General features: G+C 36.5%; 1 protein-coding gene across 1 annotated transcript; it reads right to left on the reverse strand.

Moving 5' to 3' along the window:
• Positions 1-301: 301 nt before the first annotated feature.
• On the reverse strand, positions 302-27,430 carry arhgap31 (Rho GTPase activating protein 31). The gene is made up of 12 exons (XM_084114631.1): positions 26,786-27,430; positions 17,020-17,122; positions 16,768-16,912; positions 15,328-15,410; positions 13,822-13,929; positions 13,394-13,536; positions 10,054-10,261; positions 9,700-9,824; positions 6,733-6,792; positions 5,383-6,183; positions 4,609-4,745; positions 302-3,526 (listed from the first exon to the last, which is right to left on the reverse strand). Exons 1-12 carry the CDS (start codon positions 26,883-26,885, stop codon positions 1,298-1,300), a joined length of 4,242 nt encoding a protein of 1,413 aa, XP_083970757.1. The 5' UTR covers positions 26,886-27,430; the 3' UTR covers positions 302-1,297.
• Positions 27,431-27,792: the final 362 nt, after the last annotated feature.

The following is a 27,792-nucleotide window of genomic DNA, read 5'->3' on the forward strand; positions in this document are numbered from 1 at the left end:
TCTTTTCCATTTTTGCACACATCCTGAAATATCAGACGTGATTTGCTTCTATTTTTTATCATTTATATTTGCCTAAAAGACAACTGCAGGTAAGTGGCAAAACTTACCCCATTCCCTTGTATGTGTATAAGACATAATATACGAATATATATATATATATATATATATATATATATATATATATATATATGTATATATATATATATATATATATATATATATATATACATAAAAGAACTGCGTTCCCTTACATGATAAATATGGCATTGAAATGCTTAAGTGTATGTCACAGTGTACACAATACATGTGAAATACTTTTATTATTTTGTTTAGAATGGAATACATACAATAAATCCAATGTGACTGAATACAAAAAGAACATATTACAAGGTTAGTGTTCTTTGGTTACAATAACTGACAACATAATCATCATGATCTTTCATCCTTGTCCTTGTCTGCCTCAAAATACATTTTCAAAACTTCTCTGCTCTATGGTTTATATAAAATACGGACAGCTTCTTTATATTCTTATTTTTCTGAAACCTCACCATATTTGTTTCATACATTTCATTTAACCAAGTAATCAGGAGATTTGAAAATATTTAAAAACTGCATATCCTACTATATCCACTAGAGAAGAGAACACAGCTAGAAGCAATGTTTGAATTATTCAAGAACATTGACCTTTAAACCTTTATCTTCAAATCATTGGACTTTTACCCCAAACATTTGTACAAAGTGATTTTTACTCTTTAGAGTACAGTTTTGTATGACAAAACAAGACACTATTGAATAAATAAATGTTTGTTTCTTTGTTGATATTTTGTCAAACTATTTTAATAAGTTTTATTTTCTCATTGGCTGGCATGTTGAACACCTAATTTCATCATGCAGATTTGTAGATAATTTATAAATGCTCCAACTGTAAACATAATATGATCCAATCATGATAAAGTAACAACAGACACAAAGACCTTCAGCTCCATAGGAAGGGAATTGAGTCGATTTAAACTGAGATGTGCTTGTACAGTTTGTATGTACATATACAGTAGGAGCATGCTAAGTTCCCCAGGTTTATCCTTAGGCATGTTTCAGTTTTTCTTGCAAAGACAGAAAAAAAAAATCTCTGATATAAATCCTTAGCAGCAGCAGCATCATTTTACACAAAGCTTAATGCTTACAATTCTGATTATCAAGATTAACGGCACCTTGATTTCCAAGCATCACCATGTGTTCTATAGGGTATACTGACACTCGGGAACATTTGATAAGCTAGAAGTTTGCTAGAAGTCTTATCTCACTCAATTTGCCTGTTACTTCTGTTGTCAAATATCATTGACCTCCTTTGTGGCTGGTAAAAGCAACTGGTTGAGGTCTCAAGCCTTTGTCCACTCTTTGGCAAAGTCATTTTATTACGCAAGGTCACCACCTCAGGAGTTTTGAGGTTTTCAGCTAGTTCTTTTGCATAGACGTCAAACGGTGAGGCTTCAGCTTTAATGGGAGATAGGACTAGTTTACCATCTTGCCCTACCGGAGGGTAGTCCATGATTGGAAAAGGGGGGCTAAATAGGATGAGACTTTGAGGTCTTGGGCGATTTCTGAAGGACGATCTCTGAAGAAGCGTTGAGCACTCAGGTCTAGGACGATCCATAAAGGTGTCCCCATTTGCAGATCGCTTCCTTCTCAACACTGGAAGATCGGGAATGGATGTTGGTTTGAAATTCTCATTGCATGTCGCATTGTTCGTGGGCTTCTGTCTTTGAACCCCTGATGGTGCTTCACTGCTTGGCAGCTCCTCCATGTTGTCTTTGACTTTCTGAAGGGGAAGTGCAGAACCTGGTTTTCCCAACTTGCTCTTGGCAGGTTTCTTTTCAGGTGTACTCTTACTGACTTGATCAGTGCTCCCCTCAAGTAGGGCATGAGGTATGTGGCTGTACTGAACTTTTGGTGGGATAACAGGAACAGCTTTAGCTTGGCAGGTTTTGATCATGAACGCAGTGCGAACTGAAGACACGCTGACTGGTGCAGAGTTGCGTCGCATAGGTGCCTTGGAGCCACTCAGGAATAGCTCCAACTCTAGAGATGAGCTTCCATACTTGGCTTCATGCGTCACCCATTCCTGTGCAATTGATTGCTTTGCACTTTTCAGATACTGACTGTTTGAGATGTCTCTGAAACCTTGGTGTCCTAAATCAAGGTTTAGGGAGCATGGCCTGAGTTTAGGTTTAATGTTTTCTTGACTTCTCTCCACAATGCAGAACTCGTGGGATGTCTGTCGGTGAAATCTCTGAGAGGCAGAAGAGCGCTTCTGTTTTGCTTTGCTCAAGTCTCGCAGTTCAGTGGTCTCGTCTGAATCGGTTAATGTCTTCAATATCTTGACCTGTGGAACCTCAAGTTTGTCTTCTTTGTCTCCCATCCACTTGCGGTTATCACTGTCAAAATGCGCTGTTACATGTGCAGAGCAAGCTCCATCTGTGTCTGCATTTTTGTTTCCTGATGGGTTTACAAAGTTTACAAGTTCACAGGATGTTATAGCAGCCTCTGTTTGAGATGATGTAATGTCAATAAGCACAGTTGGTTCTTTAGCTTCATCCTTCTTGCTGTTGCGCAACTCGTCCACTTTTGGCTTATCAAGAATTTGGCTTTGAATTGCATGACATGGCATAGTCTCTTTTGGCGTGGGTAAGAGATCCTCAAGTTTTGGTGAGTGCAGAGGACTTGTCACCCACTGCTTGGCAGAACACAAGTCTTCCCATGGTTCAACCTGATCCAAACCACCCAAATTACTCCCCCATGTGTCTACGTCATCTTGATGCAAAATTTCCAATGTGAAATGCTGTTCGTTCAGACAAGATGAGAGTCTTTCTAAGCTTCCCTTGATTCTTCCTGCTAAGTCAAGTTTCCTGGGTTCATCACTAACCTCCTTATTTCCTTTTTCACAAATATCCTTTGTTACTAATGGTTCTTTTGAGTCAGAGTGAAGAGCACTCTGAATATCCGATTTTACATTACTGTTTGAACGATCTCTCGAGTCTCTTTTGGAAGTGTTGTCTTTCTCGACGGGATCTGTTCTTAGTTCCTCTTCACTGCATGGCTCTGCATCTTGGAGAATATCGGTTTCCTTTAGGTGGAGAAATGGGGAAAGTTGTAGACTGGTTGTTATTATGTTTTGTGATTCTAGTCTCTTGTGGTCTGTCCTGTCAAAATCATTATCCAAGTAATTCCAGCCACCATCGCATGACAACAATCTTTCAGGCAAATGCTTCATGACAGAATTAAATGTAGTAGCACCAGAATGATCAAACATTACGTTTTTGGTAAGGTCTATAAAGAGTCCCTTTGAAGATGCAGTATTTGTGGGCAAACTACTTCTTCTCCGTACTTGACCACTTAGCTTGAGACTGTCCTCGTTTCCAGTCACCTTGGTGAAGCCGGGCTTCACCTGTTCATCTAGAATATTTGTTTTAGCCTCAGTGACTGAAACTTTCTGATGCATGCCAGACAATGACACCTCGTTGAGTACTTCCTGTCAATCACAAAAAAACAAAAATAAGAAAAAAAGGTGAGGACTGGTCAGAGGCATTTGTTCCAGTAATATTTATGAGGCCACAATTATGTCTAAGACAGTGGGCTTAAAGGGTTACTTCACTTACATTTTTTAATCTATCATCATTTATCATGTCATTATGTACTTCCAAACCTATAAAACTTTTGTTTATCTTTGGAACATAAATGAAGATATTTTTAATGAAACCTGAGAGATTTCTGTCCCTCCATTAAAAACCCATTCCACCAAAACCTTGACGGTTCAAAATTTCATACAAATTCTAAACGTAATCCATATGAATTGTGCATGAATTGATGGATTTAATTTGGATTCACATTTAAACAAACATACATAAGGCACTCAAATATTGAAAATGGAACCTCAACCGCACTCGATTGATGCACAAGATCAAACCTCATTGGTTCTCACACGTCAAGCAAACATTCTTGAGCTTCCATTTACCCTAAATGAGTGCTTTATGTACATTCACTGATCAGTGTTTATATGGTAATAAAAGCCTAAAGCCTAAATTAAATCTGTTCATTGTATAAAGCCATTGTGTCTCTTCAGAAGACTTGGATTAAACCGCCCGATTCACACAGTACGTTTAGAATGTCTTTATGAACTCTTTGAAGCATCAAAGTTTTGGTTACTTAGACTTACAATGGAAGGATGGAAACCTCTCAGGTTTCATCAAAAATATCTTCATTTATGTTGAACGAAAGTTGACCGAAAGTCTTATGGGTTTGAAGCGACATGAGGGTGAGTAAATGGTGACAGAATTTTCATTTTGAGGTGAACTAACTAATTAAACATTTTTTAATACATAAATTATGACCTAAATATAATTTAGGAGTTAAGTGAGGAAGAACAGAATAAACTGGAAAAGAATAAAATAGAAAATAATAGAAATATGTATCACTATTATCTTTTCATCTTGGCTAGTTTTACATTTACAATTATTTGGTCTTGTTATATACTAGTAGTACTTCAATCTTATTAAAAACTGCAGGGGTACAATTAATTCTGTTTAATTGATGTTTTATCAATTCAAATCATACCAGTTTGTCCAATTTTGTTATTTCTTGTTGAGTTGATGTAGTTTCCAGTTCTTCCCCTGTTGCTTTAGTCTCAAATGACACCTGAGGTTCAAAATTCTCCACGCTGGCTATCAGCTCTCTCACTTCTGCATCCTTTCCTGAGAAAGTACAGATAATCAGTCAGGGTAGTAGAGTTAAAGGTGTAGTGTATAATTTCTGCGGCAGTAGCATCACCAAACAGAATTGCAAAAATAATGTGACTGCCAATCACTTCCCTCATCAGCCATTACAAATCTGACAGTCTAGCCCAAACACACAACATTGGTTGAGTGTTGCTGTGCTGGGCTAGTCGGGATTAAAATCCAAACCTTTTTTAAAACTATATATTAAAATGTAATTAATCAACTTACAAATGCAGATTTAAAATGATTCTCACTAAATTGAAATACACTTATATTCACATACACACACGTCGTGTTTTCATGTTTTAAGGGGACTCTCCATAGACATAATGATTTCTATACTTTACAACTTGTATATTCTCTCCCTTTATATTAACCCTAGCCCTAAACCTACCCATCACAGAAAACGTTCTGCGTTTTTACATTTTCAAAAAACATAATTTAGTATGATTTATAATCTGTTTTCCTCATGGGGACCAAAAAAAGGTATATTTTGTCTGCATAATGTAGGGCATACTTGAACCCCCCCCCCCCCCCCCCCCCCACCCCCCCACCCCACACACACACACACCCACACCCACACACACCCACACCCACACCACAATCATCATACTCTTTGTTGTCCCCAGAGTGATCGCATCTGTAATATCTCTTTCCCCTGTCTGATCCTCCTTCTCCATGGGGAAAGAGCTGCTGTTGCTATAGATACTGCATCCGCTGCCTCCACTGCTGTCACTAAGCGGGTGCTCTCGGTACCCAGTACTGTTGGTGTGAGCTGCTAGTCCAGTCTCCCAGTCTGTGAACGTAAAGTTCCCACTGCTACCACTGATGTGGACAGGGAATCCAGCAGTGCCAATGCTTTCCCTGCGATGGGCTTCCAGAGGTCCGGCCTCCTTGGGAGGCTTAAAGAGTCCCCCTAAACCCTTGTCCCGTTCTTTGCCAGGTGCCCTGCAGGGGGTGCTGTTAGAGTTAATAACCGCAGACACACGTAAAGGTACAGACACTGCAAACGGCTCCGAGATGTTGAGGGCCTTCCGTTGGTGCCGCGGTGAAGACTCCAGGGGAAACAGGCTGCCTGGAAAAGACGGTCTAGATGATCCATTATTGGCAGATCCAGAATACAACATCCGACGGTTTTTAGGTGATGTGGGCTGGCAGCCGCTGCGGTCGTCACCTTTGAAAACTTTCAGCTGTTCTGGAAGAGTTTTCTGCAGTGGGGATAAAGGTGGTGATGAAGAGGCATTTGCTCCGTCTCTTTTCTCATTCAGACATCCTCCTGAAGCATTATGAGGATCTAAGTCCGAATTTTGATCTTTTTTGTTCAGGTTGTAGTTGATATCTGAGCCCAGGGTTCGGGATTTAAGAACTGGGACGAAGATGCCATTGCTTCCTTCTGTTGGTACTTTGTCCTCATCTGAGTGGGATTGAAAAAGAGAAAACTGGTGGTGATTCATGAAAGCCACAAATATACCGCAGTCCCAAAAAGCATTTGCACACTTCAGCCACACTTAAAAATGTTTGTATGACATAACACAATATCAAACCAATTTTTTTATTAGAATTAATAAAATAAAGCATTAAACTTACACTGTTTGTCAAAGGAAACATGACCTTAGTTATAGGCCTTCCATTAAATACATCCACTCGAAACCAGTTGGTTTTTGCTTTTTATATTTCAGTCATACACAGACTAATAAACAGATAAAAGCCTTCTTTGAGATATAAACCTGCCATGAGCCTATTCTGTAGTACAATACATTACAACTTGCTTATAGGCTATAGGCCATGTGCCACACTGACACCTTAATTAATGTAGTGAATGAATTACTAACTTTTAAATATCTAATGTATTTTTATATTCATTTATATTATATGTATCTGTACAAACCTTTTGTTTTAAATAAAATAAAAGGCACAATGACAGCACACTGAGGTAAGTATATTTATGGAGATATAGCCCCACCTGCTGCTGGAAAAGAACAGAGAGAATCCATGCTTTTGGATGGCCGTATTGCAGTTTTTTCTGTTTAAGAGAGGAAACAAGCATTAAAACATTTTACATAAAGCTTTTTACAACTTAATTTTACCATAAACAAAAGCTAAATTAGCTATGATACGAAAATATAATTCTGAGGGCGAGGTAACCTGTCACTCACATGAGATCGACCCAACAGCAAACCACAACCATCCAATCAATTCCCGATAGACAAAATCAAGTCCCGCCCTATATTTGATCTTTTTCGAGAAGCCGTGTCACAAATAGGGTTGGGTACGACAACAGGTGTTCTGCCAAATAATGCTACCTATAATATTGTGTTACCAACACTGTATTTGCATTATTTTTAGCGTAGGGCGAAAAATAAAGCCTCAAACCACATGAATATGATGCTGGTAGCACAATTTGATAGATAGCATTTTTCCATGTTTTAATGGGAGGTTGCAAAATCTGAGTCGGTAGCATAAATCATCAGAACACCGGATCAAAATTTGCAAGAACCGTGGATTCAATAGGACACGCACAAACCATTTTAAACCATTCAAGCGCAAGAAGACGCGAAAGAGAACTCAGCTCGGCACTCATGTGCTGTTTTCTGTGCGCACACACATCCAAAGAGTACGCGCAAAAAGCAGCCTCTCATATAGTGCATGAATACTGAATTGAGTTCTCTTTCGTATCTTCTTGCACTTGAACGGGTAAATACACACAACATAATGTCAAAATATCCTAATACACAGTTGGTTATGACTTAAAGTGGTGCTATGCAGTTTTGGCAATTTCTTCGAGAAGACCGCCATTCAACCCAAAAAAAGTCATATAACCATATAACCTGTGGAATGGCCTTCCTGATATTGTTCGAGGCTCAGACTCGCTGTCCAAGTTTAAAACTAGATTAAAGACGCATCTCTTTAGCCAAGCATTCACATAATACCTACCTTTTATACTACAGTTGAATCAGATTGAATGCATTAATATTACGAACAGCAGCTACGCTAATTATTTCCCATCTGCTTTTCTGTTGTTATCTCGGGACGCCAGTCCCGAGGTAAATACAGATCGTCAGCTCCAGTTTGTATCCAGCCTCTCATGGAAACTACAGATTCTCCAACACCCGTGCAGAGACGACTCGGCGCCTGTGAAGAGACGACTCGACGCTGGCGATATGTTTATGCCCTAAATCAATACATGATTAACTAACTGTATTTCTCTATGTACATTTCTGAAATGCACTTTCTGTAAAGCTGCTTTGAAACAATATGTATTGTGAAAAGCGCTATACAAATAAATTTGAATTGAATTGAATTGAATTGAATTCCAATGACTCCGAAGCTGTTCAGTTAAGGTAAATTAAGCTAAAAAAACTGCATAGTTCCCCTTTAAGTGAATGTAAACCGTTGATAACTGTATATTGGATCCGTGCAGCTCTTAAAGGGTTAGTTCACCCAAAAATGAAAATTCTGTCAGTAATTACTCACCCTCATGTTGTTCCAACCCCATAAGACCTTCGTTCATCTTCAGAACACAAATTAAGATATTTTTGATTAAATCTGAGAGCTGGATCACTCCTCCATAGGCTTCTAAAGACGTTATAACTTGCTGGCCCAGAAAATGCATTAAAGACATCGTTAATATAGTCCAATTGACTACAGTGGCTTAATCTTAAGTTTATAAAGCGACGAGAATACTTTTTGTGCGCAAAACCCCCCAAAAATAACGACTTTATTCGACTATTCATTTCCTTCTCTCTGGGCCTCAAGTGTTTTCACGTAGTGTTTTAGTGCAGCGCTTCTGTGTTGTACATCACACGCATCACACACATGACCAGCGTCGACCAATAGTGAGCCTAAGTGTGACGTACAACACAGATGCACTGCGCAGTTATACTACGTAAAAAAACTCGAGGCCCAGAGAGAAGGAAATGAAAAGTGGAATAAAGTCGTTATTTTTGGGGGGGTTTGGCGCACAAAAAGTATTCTCGTCGCTTTATAAACATAAGATTGAGCCACTGTAGTCACTTGGACTATATTAACGATGTCTTTAATACATTTTCTGGGCCAGCAAGTTATAATGTCTTAGAAGCCTATGGAGGAGTGATCCAGCTCTCAGATTTAATCAAAAATATCTTAATTTGTGTTCCGAAGATGAACGAAGGTCTTACGGGGTTGGAACAACATGAGGGTGAGTAATTACTGACAGAATTTTCATTTTTGGGTGAACTAACCCTTTAAAGTGACAGCAGCCTAATATACCTGATGCCATCTGTGTCATTAACGTTAAACAAAGAACAAAAGAAAATGAAAATTACCCACTGATCTTGACTGAATAAGTTTTGCAACTTTAACAAGGTTTGATTTATATTTTATTTATAAAAAGAAATCTATGCAGTGTTATTTTACATTTGATTTCAATTTCTGTACCTGAACTTTGTATTCATCTATAAAGTTGTATTTATCTGTGCCATTGCTTCCTTGAGTAATGTGTTCAGGCTGCTGTTTTGTGTTTATATTATTCAGCTGCCACAGAGTGTTTTGCAGAACGGCACAGAATAAATATGACTGATATCTAAATGTTTGACTTCAATTTTTTTTTAACCTAATTAGAATTGCTTAAATTCAAATGATACCCAACCCTAGTTACAATAGGGAAGAAAAGACGATCACAACTTCCCTTTCATGCCGACTTTAATGTTTATAGGGCTGTCTTTTTATATATAAAACCCACAATAATCTCTGCAGTCAAAAAGGAAGTCGGTATGTGTTTGCATATCAACACGTCTGTACATCAGGCAAAAATACTATTTAAAAATACAAAAATTTTTTTTTATTTTTTTCTATTGACGGTGTTATTTGCTTTTAGTCAAACTGAACAAAGAGCTTCCCATTTTTATCTTTGTCATTGTTTTTTGGATGTTTCTTTCCTTTGCTTTCTTACCTGAGGAATTTTGGCCTCTCATAAAGACACTCCCATTGCGACTCAGTTTCCCTTTGGAGTCGATGACCGATCGTCCAAGACTGAAGATGGACTTCCACTTCTTAGATTTTCCTGAGAATTTTCTTCTGTGTTGTGAGAAGGTTTATGAATGTTTGAAAATGTAATGGAAATTGTTGAAATGTAGAAATGTTTAACAAATGCTGTTCTCTGGGTTTGAAAAAGCATTATTGGATTACTGTAAACGGTGACGGTTCATGTATGCCTATACAGTTTCAACACTGTTAATGTTTAAACCTAAAGTACACATGCTAGGAGAGTGTGTGGGCGAGCAGAAATGTATGGTGTATATCATACCTGCTGTCAGACAGATCTATAACTGTATGATACATTGCCGCAGTGCTGGTATCTGGAAGGCTGTTCTCTCTTTGCCTCTCTCTCATTACTGGGTGGTTGGGACTGAGAGAGCGAGCCTGTGCTTCCTCAAGACTCATGAGCTTCATGGGGCCACACTGTGTGCTGGCGGGCAAGGTGGCGTACTTCTCCCCACAGGCCATGCTAGGGCCTACAAAACCATAAAAACAGTTGCATGTAGCATGTCTTGAGAGTAAAAAAACTAAAAAGAGGTCAAAGCCTGTGAAGACACGTGCTTATTCTAGATCATCAAGTCATGGCTGCATGCATGTCATTTAAAAATGTATTTGTGTTATTTTAGTATTATTTATATTACAGTTTTAATAATACCATGGTCTGTCTGAATGCTCGATTGAAGTGCACATACACACACGTCATTTGCACACAGAGAGTGGAGATTGCTTGCGCACTCACTACATACTCAGCAAAGATGTTGTAACGTTGCTGTTTTTGAAGTAATTCAACTCACAGCTTCATTCCAGAGAGACAATGAACAGAGGTAATTCACATGCATCTTTCTCACGGTCTCTATATAGGCTAATATAATGTTATGTAATGTTAATAAATGTTAGGCCTATAATTCAATCAAATTACACTACTTTATCTTTGTGTCTGATTTAAAGTGGACTGAATGTTAGATCTAACAATTGGTAACTGAAGAAAATAAACATCGTTTAACCCGTCCAGTCAAATTTAGCACTTCAAACATAAGTGACATCTTCAACTTGTCAATACAGGTAAATGACCATGGTATAAGTGGGATAATCCACAGTGTGCATTAAACGATTAAAATGCACTCTGATCACACATCAATGGTTCTTTGCCTCCACATCGTGCATTAAAATCGCTTAATGCACAGCTAGCCGTGGATTATCCCTTACTTAACACTTTACTCGCAGTTGAGGGAATTTTACGTCATTTATGAGACAACGCTTCCCCACCATTGACGGAATCTTTCGGCTTTCTGTGTTTTCAATGTTATATGGTGGGGTGGGGGGGGGGGGGGGGGGGGCTTTTTGTTCAAAATGATGAAACTTTTTTATGAAACTTTTTTATGATAAAAACAGAATGCATGAAGCTAGAATAAAACTTTTTTTTTTTAAAGCAGAGACTTCTTTCTTTTGATATATTTCAAATGTACTGATATATATACAACATAATAGTCTGGGGGCCATAAAAGTTTTGTGAAAGTGATCAAAAATGCTGGCGGTGGCGAGTAACTTAAAAAAATAACGCTGGCAGGGAAAGAGTTTTTATTCTTCTTTTATTTAGCTTTTATTTTTATATGTTCGGTTTTCAGTAGTTTTTAGTTCAATTTATAGTAATCTAGTCATGTCCTTTGTCATTTTCATTAATATTATTTAGGTTTAATTTATTTTAAGTTCATAAAGTAAAATAAAAGTAAAATTTACATTTAGTAATTCAACTTAAACTTATTTCAAAAAGTTGCCAAGGCAACATTTCTAACTTCAAACATGTTATTAGTATTTTTAGCTTTAATTAAAGATACCCTGTTTTCATCATACAAATACTCAAAATGTACCGTATCTACTCAAAACACACTGGGTAGATAACTGTACACACCTTCAACACAATTGCTTGTTTGCAGCCATTACCAGTTTGCTTTTTTATATGTAACTTGCCTATTGTTTTGCTTGTCCATTTTTGGCTGCAGATCTCATGCCATTGTGTATACACCCCACTCCACATCTAAGACCCATTTCCTGACTCTATCATCACTGTTGTCACGAATAGCACAGTCAAACTTATTTAAAAGATATTATTAATGTATGCAAACACCCAGAGGAAATTTGTATTGTGCATTAGTTGCGTGTTCTTAGCTAATTTAATTGCAATCATACTAATATGACATACTTTATTTCTGGTCAGCACACTCGTAGGCAGATTTCTAAACAGGAGTATTATTAGAAAAGCGGAGCCTAATGCAAAAGCTTTAGGAGAATGGGATAAAGCAAGCACAAGTCCCCTGATCAAATTATCACAAGCTGTGTGAGACCGCATGGCTTTCCACTGAGCATAGGTGCTAATTACCTTAATGAGCTGTAATTTCCAATTACTGTATATTTTGTTTTGATTTGTACAGCATGATTACAGAATATACCCAGATGGTTTACATTTAAAAAAATAAAAGATCTTCTCCCTGCTTCTCTTCTCATTCAAAAATTACACATTTCATTTCTGAATGAAGGTTTTTAAATGACTACACTAACAACATCTGGCATCTTTGCTCACAGCACAGCTATTTAAAGATACAGTGCATAGTCCATTCATTGTGACTACATTAACAGCGTAACCTGTTAAATGTCAGACCCCTTTTTGAGCACAGATCTGAACTTAAATGGTTGTAATTCATGAATGATTTTGGAATAAGGTTGAAAAAAAACATATTGAAAAAAACATTGACGTCTGCACGCAAAAAAAAAAGTAAAAACGTTTCTGTTTTTTATGGAAGCTTGTTTCCGCCACAAAATAAAAAAATGTAAAAGATAATTGCGACTTTTTATCTCACAGTTGCGAGTTTACGTAAAGATATAAAGTCAGAATTGCGTGAAATAAAGTCGCAATTGCGTCTTATAAAGTCAGAATTCTGACTTTTTTCTCGCAATTGCAACTTTATATTACGCAATTCTGACTTTATAACACATAATTGCGTGTTTATATCTCGCAATTCTGACATCTTTTCTTAGAATTGTGATATAAACTCACAATTGTGAGATATAAAGTCCAATTCTAAGGAAAAAAAGACAGAACCTTATTTCATGCAATTCTGACTTTATATATCTCCCAATTGCAACTTTATTTCTCAGAATTGCGACTTTATTTCTCAGAATTGCGACTTTATTTCTCACAATTCTGACTTGATATATCGCAATTGTGAGAAAAAAAGTCAGAATTGTGAGATAAAAAGTCGCAATTATTATTATTTATTTATTAATCAGTGGCGGAAACAAGCTTCCATAGTTTTTAGTATATCGTTGTCATGTAAATGTACCCTAAAATTGCTAGAAAATCAAAGCCATATGACTAACCAAGTTGTGTCCCAAATTTGAAGTTGATATCACAAAAATGTTTGCCCGCCTAAAGGATTAAAAGTTCTGTTTCAACGTTAAGGCGATGTCCAATTTCAGAGTGTTTAAGCTTTCGAATGATACCAAATGAAAACTATAATATGTGATAGAGGAAAAGGCAATAATAAAAAAACGCTACCGGCAAACTGACAGTTGACAGGCTAATGCTACAACAGTTTCAGTGCTAGATGTACCTTCTCTGGACTTGGAGGGCTGGAGTTCCTGGTTGAAGATCTGCTGAGTGTGGTTGAGGATGAACTCCACAACTGACTGCTGGATCCGCACCTCCTGAAACGCTATATCACCATTGCAGGAGGGCACCTCCACTTCCTTGGAGCTAGACCAAAAGAAAAGAGAGTAAATCATCCATCTTTGTGAGGAATAACAGCACATAGCACGAATGCCTCTGAAGAACATATCTCATTCATCATCAACAATCATCAACTGACAAGTATAATAATACCATGAATGTGATAATTATATAATTGCATATACTCCTATGAGTTCCCTGTGGACCTCTTACATATTTGTGGTATAACCAATTATATGACTCTCATACAGAATTATGTAGAGAATGGATAATTAGAGTATGAAATGAAAGTAAAACCTCTGCCAGACTCACCGGAGCAGATTCGGAGCCCACACCAGGGCAAGATTGCGAGCATGCATGTTGGTTTGGTGACTGAGGGTTGCTAAATGTGCCAAGTGTTTGGTGAGGTATTCCAGAGTTCTAGGAAAGCAGAACAAAAATACAGCCATAAAGCCATTATATTTAATTGAATGTTTATAACTCATTATTCACCATGTCTTCATTTCAAGTAACATAGTTGAAAAGTCCAATCATTTCCTTTCAGGTTTACATCTACATTACACTTTTGACTTGGTATTTTTACAACAAGGGTCAGTTCACCTGGAAATGAAACATTTCTGAATTTTTCATTTTATGTAAATATCTTACTTTTTTCCTGTGGAAAACAAAAGGAGAAAATTGGACTAATGTACTCTGTTCAAAGCAATTCCAATGAATAGCTTGCAAAAAGGAAGCACCTTAAAAGTATCATAAAAGTAGTTAATATGACTTGCGTATTAAGTTTTTGTGAGTCATAACTTTTTTGTGATTGTGAAAAGTGCTATACAAATAAACGTGAATTGAATTGAATAACTTGGTCTGGTGAAAAGACTGACACTTAAATCGTTATTCACTATAACAAACATTCGTAGACATCATCGCAAAGTTGTGTGTTTAGAACCACAGCTCTCGACCTGCGGTTAGAAGCAAAGTTTCTCGGGACAATGAAAATTCTGTCATCATTTACTCCCCGTCAAGTTGTTTAAAACCTGTATGAGTTTCTCTCCTCTGCTGAACACAAAAGAAGATATGTTGAAGTAACTGAGGTAACCAAACAGTTGATGGGCCTCATTGACTTCCATAGTAGGGAAAAATAATAAAATGGAAGTCAATGGGTCCATAAACTGTTTGAAAATATCTTCTTTTGTGTTCAGCAGAAGAAAGAAACTCATTTTCTTCTTTTTTTCCATTTTTGGGTGAACTATAATTTTAAATAGATTATGCTCTTGTTTTCATTGCAATGGAATGAAATTAGCAATAACAATCTGACATTAATTCAATCTTAGCAGATGTTATTACTCCACTACCCGCGAGATGTTATTAACAAGTTTGAATGTGTGGAAAAATTACTATGGTTTCGAGAAACAATTGTGATTAGCTAGTTTATTTGTCCAATAACACATCATGGAAGATAACCAGCAATAATAGTCATTGTACGGGAAACATACCTCAAATTGTACCTTAGATTTTGTGAGCTTCAAGTCAAAAGAATAGATGTTTCATGAATAACTTCTGTCGCAATACGAGAACTAGGGCTGATGTCGAGATTTTAGTCAATAAGAAATCCAATATTTTATGATGCTTTTTTGTCGTTTGACAGTCCCAATTATTATTAACTTCCATTATATTAAAAAAAGACTTGAGGATATTCTTCAAACTTTCACCTTTTGTGTTCCAAACAGAAGAGACGTCATACAGGTGTAGAATGACGTGGGAGTAAATAAAGACAGATACAGTTTACAGAATAAAGCCACATATTAAAATAAGCCTCAGCTGTACCTGAAGTGTGAAACGGGAAGTTCGTTTATGGCACTCCTGATGTTTCGGAGCTGCTCCTGCTCCTCTTTAACCGACATCGCAGCCTTTGCACAAAAATACAGACGGAGGAACATTAATTCCTGGATGCAGGAGAACATTGTTTTTCAATGTTTTTCATTTTTGTCAATGGACACACATCTGTCAATATGTTCATTATGGATCACCTGGACATCACTATAGCTAAAAATCATTTCAAATATGGTAGTTGCAGTGGTCCAGATAAAACTAATCAAATGCTTATATCCCATTTGTTAAACAACTACAGGAAACATTTACACATTCAACTTTTATTGTTTTTAACTCTGTAAAGCCTGACAAAAAAAAAAAAAATTAATAAATAAATTTATAAAAATGTATTAAACCTTTAGACTAAATATTTAAAACAAAATAAAAAAGTTTACTTTATTTGATTATTATTTGATACATCTGGCTTTTATGGCTTATATAGTATGAAACTCATACTCAAGAAGCTAAAATACACCGATTTTATTCAGAGGCTCAAACTGAGCAAAACAGTTTGTTGCAGTTGCTGATATTTAAATGGACAAAACGTGAGATGAAAGTCAGCTTGTAATGTAAATCAATGAGATCTTTATAACAGTATAGCAGATACTTGCATAAAATGTAAATAAACATTAGTTGTCTATGTATCTACCTATAATACGGCTTAAGATGATATTTAAAGGCTTAGTTTTATGATCAAAGCTCCACGGTTTTTATTGTGGGGGTAAAACGATGCAATACATCAATGATGATTGAGAGATGAACAAATAAACCTTCCTCAAAAGCCTGATTAACATGATTTTGATGAAAGAATGAATGATCAATGGATAATCAAGTAAACCCAAGTTGCTTCAGTCCAGTCCAGTGTTTATCTTGAAATATTACTAACAATATAAAAGTTATTCTTAAATTCATTTTGATAAAAATCAGCCAAGATTTCACAGCAAAAAAAGATTATACAAAATTTGGTTCATAAAATTATAAACTATCAATCAGAGGGTGTTAAAGTAGAAGAAGAAACTGATGAAGTTTCTGCAAAGTTTTTATCTTGTTGATAAATTAGAGGTCTTAGAAATTGGCATCAAATATGATTCAGTAGTCTTTATACGGTAATTATTTTTTACTTTTTGAAGTTTTAACCTCTTTGCAGTGTTTTCAATTTATTTGTCTCCTCCTTTCCTGTCTACATTTGGCTGCTTTCTTTCCCCCGTCCTCTTTGTACTATATCTTTGCATAGTTCTGTATCCGCTGTCCTTCAAATAAATGTCACTTCCTGTACACAAAAACTGATTTTTTTTGTACCGTTTATTTATAAGACACTAAGCCACTGTTTCAGACGCAACTATGTCATTCTTCTATTCTGCTCAAGTCTTCTGTTTTTCTTGCTCACAAACTTACTGTAAATTTCTTGTAGAGTTCATAAGTGAGGAGAGGGATGGGAAGCTCTCTGAAGTACAGCTTACATAAAGAGCCAACGCAGTGGATATCCTGAAGATACACTTCTTTAGTGAGGTCAGGACAGAGCTCAGAGCAAAACTCCTGTCTGTACACACACACACACAACACGCATTTTCTACAAAGAATTGACTGTTGCAAGGGTTTCCAACACAATTGTATGCATGAGGTTGTGAGTCTATAAAACTGGCCAACCTGAGTCTTTGAATGTTAGATGTGATTCCTGAGAGCCTGTAGATTCCATCCACAATCCCATGTTTCTCTATGAACTCTGCACAAGTCTTCAGGACGTGAGGAACTAGACAAAAACAGGACAAATTCATCAATGGTCATTCAGATATGTCAAAAAAGCTAAATTTATTGAAAGAATAGTTCACCCAAAAAAGTAAAAATTTTTGTCATTGTTTAATCACCCTCATCATTCCAAACCTTTATGACTTTCTGTCTTTCAAGAAACACAAGTTAAGATATTTTGAAGAATGTTTGCACTGATTTTATCCATTTAATAAAAGCACACCGTTAAAAAAAAAGAAAAAAAAGAACACCATAAAAGTATCATAATTATGTCTTTTGCGCTACATTCCAAGACTTCTGAGGCCACATGATAGCTTTGTGTGCTAAAACATTTTTTTTGCTGGTAATCTGTAGACGAAGAAGAGCAGGTACAGGTTCCTACTTCCTAGGTGTGATTTTATAAGCCTCAGGTGTGAGAAACTCTTTTCTCCGGGTGCAAAATTGGTCGGTGTAACATAAGTTATTGTATGTCATGATCCATCAAGAGACACACGAGTACCAATGATGTCTTGCAACCTGACACGTCTGCATGCAGTTTCAACACTTCAAGTTTCAACACTATATACTGTATGGAGCATGGATGAGATTTAAGCACTGTTTATCTGTGAATACTGTGAAACCTTTTTGGAGCTTGACATCCCCCGAGTCACTGTTAGCTTTCATTGTATGAAAAAGAACAGCATGAAAGTTCTTCAAAATATCTCCGTTTGTGTTCCACAGAAGAAAGAAAGTCATATAAGTTTAGAAAGGCATGAGGCTGAGTAAATGATAAACTATTCTTTTAAATGATTGTTTAAAGGGATAGTTCACCCAAATAAGTAAAATCATTTACTCACCCTCAAGTTGTTCCAAACCTGTATGAGTTTCTTTGTTCTGCTGAACACAAAGGAAGATATTTGGGAGAATGATTGTACCTGTAATCAACAGATCTCGGTCCCCATTGACTACCATAGTAGGAAAAAAATATACTATGGTAGTCAATGGGGACCGAGATCTGTGGATTACAATCATTCTCCCACATATCTTCCTTTGTGTTCAGCAGAACAAAGAAACTCATACAGGTTTGAAACAACTTGAGGGTGAGTAAACGATGATAGAATTTTCATTTTTGGGTGAACTATCCCTTTAATGATTGAGTAAAACAATGAAAATATCTACACCTGTAAAACTGCAACAAACCGATTGTGAAAATGCAATATGTAATGCATTTATTATTACTGTCGCACTAATATGCAGTGAAAGCTGCATTAAGGATTTATAAAAAATTATGATAATAATAAGCACTTTATTTTACAGTCCTGTTTCCCATGCAATGTTACATTGCAATAACTGGGTGATAACTGGGTACTAACCCTGAACCTATCCCTAAACCTAACCTGAACCCATGCAGTTACCTTAGATTACCCAGTACTTTCTTAGGCAAGTACATTGTAAGTACACGCAAGTGCACGTACTGTAAAATTAAGCGCAACCTATAATAATAATGCTTTTTTTTCTGAGTCTGGGGAAATGTGTATGGTTTGGTTGTGAGCACTTTGATGACACTCATGGCAGTCACAGGAAACATTTTTACAGCCATTTTTCATCCTTTTCTATGTACAGTATCCTCCTACTACAGGAACATGCCATTTTGGCAGAAAGTGTAATCAGATCTTTTTTGACACCTTGCCATTAAAATGCAGACCATATATCTCAAGATGAGAACTGTCATCGTGAACTATGACAGCAACTCCAACAAAGACACTGCATGCCAATTTTGAACTCAGTCGGACCAACTGTTCGTTTTCATGTTTTGCTGTTACAGCGCCACTAAGTGGCCTAGCTCTGCTATTTTTCAATGTGTCCTTTGTCAAATTTGGCAAAAATATCTCATTCCATTTAAGAGTAATATGTATTTACAAATAAAAGCAGTAAATGCCCGTTTACACTAAGAACAATAACTATAAAGATAGCTAAAATGATAACTGTGTATTAGCAACCACATCACATCAGCTGACGATAACCCGTTTATTCTAAGAGCGCGCTGCAGTTTTTTTTTTTTTTTCGTCTGTCGCTTTAAATTTAATTTTAAACAGAAGATATGCCAGTTTCTCCGGTAATGGGCAGAGCTAATGCGCAAACGGCTAAATCTCATTGGCTGGCGCTCATCTCTGTTCTAATTTCAGCAAATCAGTTCGAGCGAACGCTGACAACGTGATTAACATTCATGAACCCAGCAGCTCATGTGTTGTATATTGTCATTATTAGTAGTATAATTAGTTGTAGGATTATCATCTTTTTAATGATAATTACTATTATCAATTACTATTATCTTTTTTTTTTTTTACAGAAAAACTGAATGACCAACATTATCTTAAGCACCAAGTTCAGTTAAAATGACAAATATGTATTCATGCATGATGATCAGGTTTTAGAATTACTAAAGTTATATAATTAAATAATGCTTGATTATCATAATATAATGCTTGATTGACTGATTTTAAGAGTGTACATTTAGACATTTAAAAAGAGGTGCCATTTTACAATGATTAACTGATTTGGTGGAATATATATATATATATATATATATAAAATAGTATATCAGTCTGGCGAGTAACCCAAAAACTGTACTAGCCAATGGCGATTCTATTGCCGAGGTGTGTGTAGAGGCTTGTCAATGTTTTTATTGTTCATCATCAGAAGAAAAAAAAACGCCCTGAAAGTGATGACAATATGGTGTGGTTATCGTTATAGTGATGTGGACTCTGCTATACTTTTATATTCAGAACGATTTTTAGAACTATATCTTTATTGTTATAGTTATCATCTTTGGTGTGAACGGGCCTTAAAGGGATAGTTCACCCCAAAATCTAAATCCAGTCATCATTTTCTCACCCTGAAGTTGTTCCAAACTATTTTAATTTTTTGGTGAACCATGCCTTTAAACTAGGGAGGGAACCTGCGATGAACCAAACATCAAAGTAAGTAAAATGATGGGGAACGAAATTAGTGAAGCCTTGTTTGTTACAACAGCATCTCAGAGAAAATACACTGCAGAACGCTGCCAAATGAATGAACCGCATAAAGGAGTAAAGCGTATATGAACGTTATATTGTTGAACCAACGTGGATTAAACACTGGAAGTGCAGCCACGATTTCAGGAAACAATTATAGCTAGTTAATCCCTCTAACCATACAAACAAAGCAAGTTACATGGTAAATTGGAAACACACCCTATGTTATTATTTCAGAAGCAATATGCTAAAGTGCAGAGGCATTACGCTAAAGAAGTTTATGCAATGCATCAAAAAGTGAACAGTTCAAAGTTATTAGCAGCATAAATATAATTGAAATATTGAGCAGTTAGTGGTTTGAATTAAAGGGATAGGACACCAAAAAATGAAAATTGACTTTAAAAATAATGTAATAGTTGACGGCATCCATTGACTTCCATAGTAGGCTATTTTTTCCTACTAGTCAGTGGCTACCGTCAACTCTCTGATTACCAACATTCTTCAAAATATCTACTTTGTGTTCAAATGATGAAAGAAACTCATACAGGTTTGGAACAACTCGAGGGTGAGTAAATGATAACAGAATTTGCATTTTTTGGGGGTGAACTATCCCTTTAAAGACTCCAGTTTTTCTATGATAACAGATCAGACTGTTCTCTGTCCATGTGCAAAATTTCACACAACTTTTTACCATACAGTTCTACTGGCTGCCATTGACTTCAATGGCAGAAAAAGAAGAACAACAACTAACAATTACAAGAGTGACAATCAATAACATACAAAAATATAGAGCTATATATATTTAATGTGTCTAAGACAGCTGAATAACGTTGGAGTTCCAAATGAACTCTCTGACTTTTGATTGTGGACGTTAAACACAGTTTGAGACATTGTTGAGAAACTCTAGAAGAGACACGTTTGAGATTAGTTGGGGTATATATGTAGCTTTTTGCACTTTGACAAGGCTTTGTGTGAGAAAGTATTGAGAAATATATACCCTAAAGCTAATACTTTTGAAGTAATCTTCAGTTTTTATGTGCAGGAACAAAAGAGAGGCCTATATATACCGAAAATTTGTAAACCAAATGTGTATTACAATTTGGATACATACATAGAGTAATATTCACGAGCTATTATACATCATTGCAAAATATTGTCAAATACTTAAAGTCAGCATTCTTTGTGTATTATCCTTTTAAATAATCTGTACAGTATGTGCATTTGTGTTCTCTCTCTCTCTCTCTCTCTCTCTCTCTCTCTCTCTCTCTCTCTCTCTCTCTCTTTGAGACTGTAGTGTTTCATGTAGACTACAGTATTACACCGTCCTTCCTTTATCCTGTCGGGCTGCTTATTGTGGAGAAGGTGGGCCAGGGCAGGAAGTTAAAAATGGTTTGTTTGTTTCAGAGGAAACCTGACACACCCAGGCCTTGCAGCTGGTATTACTTATGACACTTCCTCTTATTCTAAAGGGCCTTTGGAAAGTTCCCACCCAACTTCATCACTTCCTAACATACCTTCAGCCATGATATCTTTAAGCTCTGTTTAGGTTTGTTTAGAGGACACTAAACAGACAGTATCATGATGGGCTAGCATTTTCTTGTTGTTTTACAGCAACCTATACATGGTTAATCCTGAAGTTTATCACAGTAAAAGTCATTTTATCATCTTTATTTTACTGTGCTTATTTCTACCATTTAACACAAATGGAGAAATTGTGTTCCATACAATACCATGTTAAAAACTTTTTTTTTATTTTTTTTAAGTAAAACCAAGATTTGAAAATACATGCTACTAAAAAATACAATTTCAGTCTTTCTACTTCAAAATTTCACATTTAATTCGATGTTATGCCATTTCTTTGCAATTAATTGTGAAATTTACTAGCAATTTCTGGGTGAAAATTGTTTCTACACCACTACAATCCATCCATTTTCCAAACCACTTGTCCTATGAAGTGTCGATGCTGGAGCCGATTCCCCTTACCACTACAAAATCACATTTTTCTTCCCTTTAGCCAAAAAGACAGGGCCTAGATTCAATATGTTGACCAACAATATCATCAAACCTCTGTGGTACTTGTGTCATGATGTCACCACACACAAGAACCAAAGTGGTTTGATGTTACTGATGTCGTTGTGATTTGATTTGACAGTGAATAAATCAAATTTGGGTTTTTTCATCATACAAAGTGATTGCATCGATTCAGAAACCACTAGGGATTACTTTCACGCAGCGTTTGTGTCCTTTTTGGACCTTGAAACTTTAGATCTGATTTTACTGTTTACTGATTTACTGAGTTTGTTTCAATTCAGTTTGTATTTAAGCCTGATTCTGAGCCACAATTTTATTATTAATTATACAAATATTATTATTTATTAAAAAAAATCAATCATTCATTGGCCTTTTTTATTGTTGGACAGAAAAGTGGTGAAATTATGAAAAGTGGGAGGATATGGTATACAAATCAAACTTGAGCTCATCTTGACCGCATGAGCGCTAATATATCAGAGCCTGTGAACTAAACACTAGGCCACAGCTTATATAGTTTTAGCATTTTATTAAAAAACCCAATTTTTTCATATATTTCAAGTTTATTTTATTCAAATCAATTTGATATTGGAGATTGTCAGCAAAGTTTTTTTTCTTAGGCCTATAACATGGTGAGGATACTTTTTGTCAGACTGCATTTCAGAAAGTAGAGTGCATCTGTTGTTTGGTAGATGTGGACAGGTGTAGATCATATGTGCAAGAGAAACAAGCGTGCATTCAAATTTTGACTTTAAACTTCCATTCTTGCAGTAGCTCTGTATATTTCTATGGCATCGCGGTCGAATAGTAAGTAGCCGGTGAAGGGGATTTACTTATTGTAAATGGACAACCGACGGATGTCATATCAAATGTCAGTAGACCGGGAAGATTTTTAAATAAGCGGCTCATTCATAAATCCGTGAGATCTTCATGCTGTGGAAATACAAACCGGAAGACAGAAAAGGGGCGGGGCTACTTAAGGTCTATGGAGTAATAGGCTTAACACCTTTTTAGAAATTCGAAATACTTTGTTCACAGAATAAATTGCCAGGCATTGCAATGGGTCATGGTCCATTTAGAAGAGAATTGAAAGTATTATTCAAGTGCTCTGCTTTAAATAATGAAATAGCCCTCTCACGATAGGAAACAACATTAGCAATTGCAGCCCTGAACCAATGAACCATCCAGAGTCTGAGGAAGTCTACACTTCCCATGCTTAATCTACCCTTATCTACAAACTGAAGCACAGATCTTTCACCTAAATGTGCAGCACAGCACTTTATCTAAAGAAAATAAAGGGATTTCCATTATCAATAGACTATAACTACAGAGAGACAGAAAATAACTGAAAATCAGCACACACAATACAGCATATCCCCTATGGAAGCTTGTTTCTGCCGCGGAATAACAAAATAAAAGTAATTGTGACTTTTTATCATGCAAATCTGACTTTATTTCTTGCAATGCTTAGTTTATATTTCAAAATCTGGAGAAAAAGTCAGAATTGCGAGTTATAAACTCAGAATTGCGAGAAACATTTTTTGCGAGTTTATATCACACAATTTTGACTTTCTCGCAATTTAGATTTTTTCTCGCAATTCTGACTTCAGAACTCTCAATTCGGAAATATTCTACAGATTCGGAAATATAAACTCAGCATTGCGAGAAAAAAGTCAGAATTGTGAGTTATAAACTCTGTTAAAAAAGGTCATTGCAGCTTTTTTTGCAATTTGCGAGTTTATATCACACAATTTTGACTTTCTTGCAATTCGGACTTTAGAACTCGCAATTCTGACTTTAGAACTCGCAATTCTGACTTTAGAACTCGCAATTCAGATTTTTTCTCCAAATTTTGATATGAACTCAGCATTGTGGAAAAAAAAAGTCAAAATTGTGAGTTATAACACAATTCAGATTTTTTTCTTGCAATTCTGAGTTTATATATCACACAATTCTAACTTTTTCGCAATTCCAACTTCCGCAATTCTATTTTTCTCAGAATTGTGAGAGCTCACAATTGCGAGTTATAAGTCAAAATTGCGAGATATACATTTATTCAGACTTTATAACTCGCAATTGCGACTTTATATCTCCCAATTCTGATGTTATTTCTGACACAATACTAGCCTTTTCTGAGAATTGTGAAATATAATCTCACAATTGCGAGTTATAAAGTCCTAATTGTGAGATATAAACTCACTATTGCAAAAAAAAAAAAAAAATTGTCAAATTGTCAAAATTGTGAGATTAAAAAGTTGCAATTATCTTTTTTTTATTTTTTATTCTGTGGTGGAAACAAGCTTCCATACATCCCTCAGTAAAGGCAAAATCATTTTATTTTACAAATTTTAAAGAATGGAAAGTAAAAATTGCGAATGTTGGGAAACCAAATCATTTACTATTCAGAAATTCTGCTTGAGATGCAGTGAAGACCTCCAACAGGCCGGATGAATGAATGATTGTTCTGTGAGAGGAAGCTCTCATTTAGACCTGCTGGCAGACAGAGAGATACTTCTCGAGTGTTTTACAATCATTGATAAATGATTGCTTTAGTTTTAACTTTAGAACTAAACTGCTTTAGCTTTCATTTGGTGAATTTAGTCAGTTCCACCTGAAGGAAATGCTGACAGTGAAAAGTAAAGCACATATTGTTGAGAACACTAACACATGTTGTGTTTTGGAGGTTGGTTCACATACTGTATGTGATACTGGTGTGTTGGTGTCCAACACGAGGCTTCTTTACCAGCTTAACCTGCAAAACTGTCTTACAAATTCATGAAGGAATAAGCAGGCCTTTCAGGATGGTGAACATAAGAATTCATCCAAAAATGGATTCTGACTTTCCTGCTCAACTCACTACTTGATGATATCACACAACGGGGTTGGTGGATGTTACTTAGTTAGCACTTATATCTATCCACAAAGTATAAATCCATTTTGTGCTCATATAATGTCTAAACATCACTAGCCAAAGGCACAAAGGGAAATAACTAAGATGCTTCAGTAATGAAAGAAAATCAATGAATTGCTTAATTGCTGTTGATATGTCACAATAAAGAATGATGCAAGTATTAGTAATAATTGTTAACAATTGTGTTTTCTTACTGTACACTGTACAAAAATTCTAACCTCCCCAACTTTAGATGTGACCAGTCACATCTACATTTTTCAATTGGCCCAAGTGAAATTCTGTAAATTATCAAATTAAATTTACAGAATTTCACTTGGGCCAACTGAAAAATTTAGATGTGACCATTCACTAGAAAATTTTGAGTTGGGGAGGTTAGACATTTTTTACAGTGCTCTATTCATTGGAATTGCTTTGAACAGAGAACATTAGTCCAATTTTCTCCTTTTGTTTTCCACAGGAAAAAAGTAAGTTTACATAAGATTTGCATAAAATGAAAAAGTGCAAGATTTTAATTTCCAGGTGAACAAATACCAAGTCAAAGTGTAATGTAGATGTAAACCTGAAAGGAACTGATTGGACTTTTCAACTATGTTACTTGAAATGAAGACATGGTGAATAATGAGTAATAAACATTATCACTAGAAAATTTTGAGTTGGGAAGGTTAGAATTTTTTTTACAGTGTAGTTAAAAAATGTAAACAATATTACAATAGAATATAATCTTATTTCAACACAGAAAAGGAATCAAATAATTTGCACAGTTTTAAAATCAAGTTTCCAATAAATATCTCGAGAGCATTTACGGTCATTCTTGCCTCAACGATCAAAACATGTGAGCAGACAGGATCTTAAACAAAAGACTGTTTCACAGTTACAGGCTTCAGATGAACTCGGTCAAGTCACATGGATCTGTCAAACTACGGGTGGCACCACACTGTTTCCAGATCAGCATTGTGTTTTGTCTCTTATAATGTTAGAGCTTGGGAAACGCAGAGGAAAAGCTGCTTCTGGATCAGCATGAAGAGGTTATTGTTGATATCCATCAAAAATGTATCATCATAACTAACACACACCGAAATTGATGTTATGGATAGGAACAAAAACTCCACTTTGAGCTAACAAATGAAGAATGTCCAAAGGCATATCAAGTGATATTCTCAATAATACACGATCACTTTAAGAGGAACCGTTGCTTTTAGTTTAACAGCCTTTGATGAGAAATGTAGTGATATTTCATAAACACAATGTCGGCATTTAACACGAACAGTATATCTTTAAAATCGAGTCCTCCCTTTTCTCCTCCTCTTTTCCCCCTTCCTCTTCCTCTGAACATTTCCTTTGCTCTTTATTTTCTTTTAATGCTTATGTGTATGAGCACTAAACAGGTTAAGATTACATTCAGATTTGTTTTATAACGCACTCAAAAAGTGGAGATTATTAGGCAATACCTTCCAGTTAAATGGTTTTAGGCAAGAGGAAAAAGTGTCCGGCACAAGAATAAAGTATCTTCTGTTTCAATCGCAACAAAAACATAGACACACACCAGCCAACCAGCACCCGAAATGGGTGTTGGTTTATTACACGTAGCTAATGTTTACGCAGAGGCCCAGGCTTCTGCTCTGGTGTGGGTTCCTAATAAAGTCAACTTATTATGACTGCTGGGGCTTTGGAAAAAAAGGGGCAGCCGTTATATGAATGGCAAGAGGAGGAGTGAGTGCGGAAAAGAGGAATTTACCGTCTAGTCCTGAATTCTGCAGATGTTCAGTCAAGTCACAGCCGAACGCATTTTCAGTTCCCTTCCTTTTGGACTTCAGCTTGGCAGCCTTATTCTTCATCAGGCTTCCGTAACGTATCCAGATCAGAGTAAATACACCTTAAAATCAACCATTGGTCCCACAACGCATGGGATGGGAAGGGTGGGGAAATGTGCTCGAAAAGAAAAGAAAAGCCCCAAATCAGGAAGTCCACAGTGTCAAACAAAAGAAATCATCCGCTCACATCTTGACTGAGCCACCAAAGATCTGGTGTGGGCGAAGAACTCTGGAGCGGTTCACGCCCAACGTCACTTCATCATCAGGGTCTCTCCTCCCTTAAGCCCTGAACAGAGAGAGGTGAGATTCTGTGTCGAGTCTGAGGGGGAAAAGTTACGACACGAGCTTCTGTCCCACCAAGAAGCTTTGCAGAGGAGACAGTTTCCTGTCCTTTCCAATTCTATCTATCTATCTATCTATCTATCTATCTATCTATCTATCTATCTATCTATCTATCTATCTATCTATCTATCTATCTATCTATCCTTTTCGTTCCACGTTGTTCAGGAGGTCATCGTGCTGATGATGAGTGGAGGCTTGAAATGTCAGAACTTTTTGCAAAGGGGAGGGTAGAAGAGCGAGGGGAGGAGAGAGAAGTAACTGCCTGCTTATTCTTCACCAGTTTGGACATTACCGAACCCCTTTCACCCAACCCCCCCCCTCCAGCCACCCCGCTTTCTCTCTTCCTCCCTCCTTTTTTCTTTTTTGTAGCCATGGCTCCAACAGGAAACCTGCTCTCTGCCTTCCTGAACGCTTCCAGAATACACAATTTCCTGTAAAGGGAACCTTGTTTGGAAAACAAAAACAGACCAAGAGAAGGACGTTGGGGAGAGGGACAGCAAGATGGGGGGAGAAAGAGAGAGAGAAAGGCAGAACGATGCAGAAAAAACTGGAGAACTTTACAGAGCAGATGAGAGAGGGGGAAAACACA

The sequence above is a fragment of the Abramis brama genome (assembly GCF_963993115.1).
Source record: "Abramis brama genome assembly, chromosome: 5".
In the NCBI taxonomy this organism is placed as follows: Eukaryota; Metazoa; Chordata; class Actinopteri; order Cypriniformes; family Leuciscidae; genus Abramis; species Abramis brama.

What these genes read in the sequence shown, in the direction of transcription:
- arhgap31 (XM_084114631.1), bottom strand. Translation starts at nt 26,885, where the DNA reads ATGAAGAATAAGGCTGCCAAGCTGAAGTCCAAAAGGAAGGGAACTGAA. An exon ending in TCTAACATTCAAAGACTCAG is followed by an intron (nt 16,913 to 17,019) that starts GTTGGCCAGTTT and finishes GTGTGTGTACAG; the next exon opens with ACAGGAGTTTTGCTCTGAGC. An exon ending in TGGGCTCCGAATCTGCTCCG is followed by an intron (nt 13,537 to 13,821) that starts GTGAGTCTGGCA and finishes CTTTTGGTCTAG; the next exon opens with CTCCAAGGAAGTGGAGGTGC.